The sequence below is a fragment of the Oratosquilla oratoria genome, chromosome 13, assembly GCF_046742065.1.
Source record: "Oratosquilla oratoria isolate Oo_2021 chromosome 13, ASM4674206v1, whole genome shotgun sequence".
Taxonomy (NCBI): Eukaryota; Metazoa; Arthropoda; class Malacostraca; order Stomatopoda; family Squillidae; genus Oratosquilla; species Oratosquilla oratoria.
In genome coordinates, this window is record NC_134789.1 from 21253237 (window position 1) to 21257257 (window position 4021).

The 4021-nt window shown below is 43.2% G+C and overlaps 1 protein-coding gene across 1 annotated transcript; it reads right to left on the reverse strand.

Annotated features, from left to right (window-relative positions):
* Positions 1-367: 367 nt before the first annotated feature.
* LOC143032193 (uncharacterized) lies at positions 368-1525 on the reverse strand. Its single transcript, XM_076196664.1, has one exon. The coding sequence runs from the start codon at positions 1523-1525 to the stop codon at positions 368-370; it is 1158 nt and encodes a 385-aa protein (XP_076052779.1).
* Positions 1526-4021: the final 2496 nt, after the last annotated feature.

Genomic DNA, 4021 nt, shown 5'->3' on the forward strand with positions numbered 1-4021 from the left:
GGAGAACCTTTTTACCTTCAACTTCTTCTGCTAGCCTAACTTTGTTGTACGATTTCTCTCTACGGATGACATTTGTTGTATTTTTTCTGTCTCTTGAAGGCGGTAAACCGTATTGAACTATTCTCCCACCTCCACAGTTTAAAACGTTTTCTTGTATATCGTCTAAGGCGTCCAGATAAATTTCGTCATTGTACTCTGTTAATCCTCTGAAATAGAGGAAATCACTCGCAAACAGATCTTTAGTTTCTTCCCAGATATTTGACTGATCCTCTAGGTCAGAAAACACCAGCATACTCGCATACATTGATCTTAGCTGTTTTCTGTCGTTTGTGTGATTAATGATCTTCATGATTGTTTCCACGTTTCTTCATAAGAGACCCATAGCTTTTACGGCTTCCCGAAAGGTTGGATGTGTTACCCCTTGACCTGTTCTAAGGTCTGTAAAAGATGTAGGACCTCTTTTATGTGTTAGAAGTAGACGCATATAGAAGAGTTCAACAGTTTTACTTGTTACAGCCCGGATCCTTCCTAAAGAAGAAGTTCTGGTCTTTCGTTCCGTCCATTTTCCCTTATTCTTTTCGTAGAAGAAAAAGTTTGGTACTTCATGGTAAAAGAGACTGGCAGCGAATTCGTTTTGGGAACATAATTTGAAAAAGGACGTTAGTTGGGTATCTTTAGAGACATTATTATTGATGGTTTCCTTTGATGCATCTTTCTTGTAGAACACTTCATTTTCCCCTTCAAGGTGTAAATCTAGTGAAACGACAGGAGGGTGACGCGCCTCTTGGTAGTTTTTGACCTCGTTGACGATTTGATCGTTTTCTCCTGATTTTGTGAACAGAATACGGTCGCAACCTTTGTTAACGTACTTGGTAACGTATGCGATAGTTTTGATGGAATTTGAACATTCAACGTTGATGTGAGCGTTATATTTAAGGCACAGATACGGATTATAAGGGACAACCCACGAATTATCTATTGTTGCTTCCTCTCCTTTAACTTTCTTGGTAAAAGAATGACCGCCTTCCCCTACGGCTCTTCTTTTGTAAAGAGGGTACCCGTTGTTTCTAAAGAGAAGATTGTCCCTGCAAAGTTTAGGGAAGCCTTTTACACACAAATCCTTCCCGTTTACTGATTTTCCTTGACAACATGCTTGGGACTCGTCGAAACTCTTGCAAGGACCATGGATCATGCATGTTGTAACAGTTTCGAATAACCTTGGCTCTTTTTCTTTGTCTGGTATTTCGGCTGAGATGATTCTTCCCACTAATTCTGCGTCAACACAATGTTCCATCCACAAAAGAATGTGAACGTGAGGAAGACCTCTTTTCTGCCATTCGATGCTGTAAAGGTGAGCTTTTACGCGTCCAAAAATGTTCTTGTTGGTCAAATCATCCATGAGTTCGTCGACTTTCAACTTGAAGATTCTGCTGACTAAATCAGTTCTATCGCCCCTATTTTTCGAAGTAGCATGGGAACCCGTGTGTTGCGCGGCTTCGCTCAGTTCTTCCCAGGCAGGATTCATGGTAAAAGTTATGAAAAAGTCAGGAGAACCATAGTTAGTGACGAACGCGAGTGCGTCCTGTTGACGCTGTTTCATGTATCTTGGACCCCCAACGTATGTTGGAGGAATAACGATACGTTGTCCAGAATTTTTACCGTCTTCACCCCAAAATCGACGAAACCACTCTGGACCGCGGAGACTTATCTTTTATATTATATTAGATTAGATTTTGTCTTATTGTTTCATTTCATTACATTTCATTTTATTTTGTTTCGTTTCGTTTTTTTCTCTCCCTCTCTCTTTCTCTCTCTCTCTCTCTCTCTCTCTCTCTCTCTCTCTCTCTCTCTCTCTCTCTCTCTCTCTCTCTCTCTCTCTCTCTCTCTCTCTCTCTCTCTCTCTTTCTTTCTCTCTCTCTCCAGCGATAGTCAGAGCTGTGGCCCTTTTTTCTGAGGGATTTCGGGCTCCGGGTCTCGGCTCAGAAGATCTTCTTGAAATATTCTTCTTCTTTTATCTATTTATTTATTTATTTATTTATTTTATTTATTTATTTATTTATTTATTTTTGTCTTTTTGAATTTTGTCTTTTTGGTTTTGGTTTTTTATTTCTTGACCCGGAGGTAGAGACTTTCCAGGACCTGGTTCCTCGCAGCCTACCGCCACTGTCAGTCAAGAAGGTCCTTTGTAGCGATGATAATCGCTTGGCTTGTTGACTCGGGTCCTCGAAGTCTGCTTCCCCGAACTCCCCGAGGGGCTTGCAACTTCAGAGGACTTGCACCCTCGCTGAGGACTTGCACCCTCGCTGAGGACTTGCAACTTCAGAGGACTTGCACCCTCGTAGGACTTACGACCACGGAGGACTTGCAGCCTCGAAGGGCTTACAACTTCGGAGGACCTGCACCCTCGGAGGACTTGCATCCTCGGAGGGCTTACAGGGAGGTGTCCGCAGATTGCCACGCCGACTGAGCACTTGAAGGAATTTAACAAAATCGACGAAACCACTCTGGACCGCGAAGCCGCGGGCTTCTCCGGGGGCTTGCAACTTCAGAGGACTTGCACCCTCGCTGAGGACTTGCACCCTCGCTGAGGACTTGCAACTTCAGAGGACTTGCACCCTCATAGGACTTACGACCTCGGAGGACTTGCAGCCTCGAAGGGCTTACAACTTCGGAGGACTTGCACCCTCGGAGGACTTGCACCCTCGGAGGACTTGCACCCTCGGAGGACTGGCACCCTCGGAGGACTTGCACCCTCGGAGGACTTGCACCCTCGGAGGGCTTACAGGGAGGTGTCCGCAGATTGCCACGCCGACTGAGCACTTGAAGGTTTTTAACAAAATCGACGAAACCACCCTGGACCGCTGAGACTTATATTTTATATTATATCAGATAATCAAAGTGGCATTTACATACCTGGGTGAAGAAATGGTGAAGAATATACTAGTCACTTGGATAAGACCAAGATTGGAGTATGCAGCGACGATGTGGTCACCAAGTACAAAAAAGAAAGTATGAGAAAACTTCAAAGAATACAAAGAGCAATTATGAATTCGGCACCAACGCTCTCAGAACTTCCATATGAGGAGAGGATGGCAAAACTTGAGCTACAATCATTAGAGCAAAGAAGAAAGAGAGGAGACTTGATAACTATTTATAGAATTATGGAAGGCATGGAAATTATTGATAGAGAGAGTCTAATAAAATGGGATAGTAGAGATACAAGAGGACATGGAAAGAAAATAAAAAAAGATAATTATAGAAGAGACCTGAAAAAGAACAGCTTTCCCCACAGGATAATAGACGTTTGGAACAGGTTAGATGAAAATGTGGTGTGTGCAAAAACGATACACGAATTTAAAAGTAGTCAAGATAAAACGAGATATGAAGACGGGACACCACGAGCATAGCTCTCTTTCCCGTAAAATACAACTAAGTAAATACAACTAAGTAAATACACACAAACACAGAGTCGGATTGGCAGCGAAGATTGGAACTCCGGAGAAAATGCAATTTTCGTGGATTTCAGCGACGAGGGAGTACCTGTGTTGTATTAGTAGGGAAGGGGAAAGCTCGTGGTGTAGTGGGCAGGTGAAGAAAAAGGAGAAGGGGAGACATTATTGAGGAAAATGGAAGAAAATGAGGAAGGGGACGAACGGGCCCCGGACGTCAGAAAGGGTGTCAACAAAAGGTGTGCAGATGACACAGACGAGGTCAAACAGGAGATGACAACCTTACCCGAATAGTAATTCTACAGGAGAAACTAAATATATATATATATATATATATATATATATATATATATATATATATATATATATATATACATCATACATACATATACCAAGGCTTTTTCCCCCTTCCAAGGGAGGTAGCCGAAAAGGGAAAGGCATAAAAACACTCCCACCCATTTCATCCCTAAATACACTCCACACCCCTCCCACCCTTCCTCTCATCTGAGCACCTCCTGGATGACGGGTCATCCCTGCACCCTGCCCACCGCCCTGGGTCAGAAGCAGTGTCG

What these genes read in the sequence shown, in the direction of transcription:
- LOC143032193 (XM_076196664.1), bottom strand. Translation starts at nt 1,525, where the DNA reads ATGAATCCTGCCTGGGAAGAACTGAGCGAAGCCGCGCAACACACGGGT.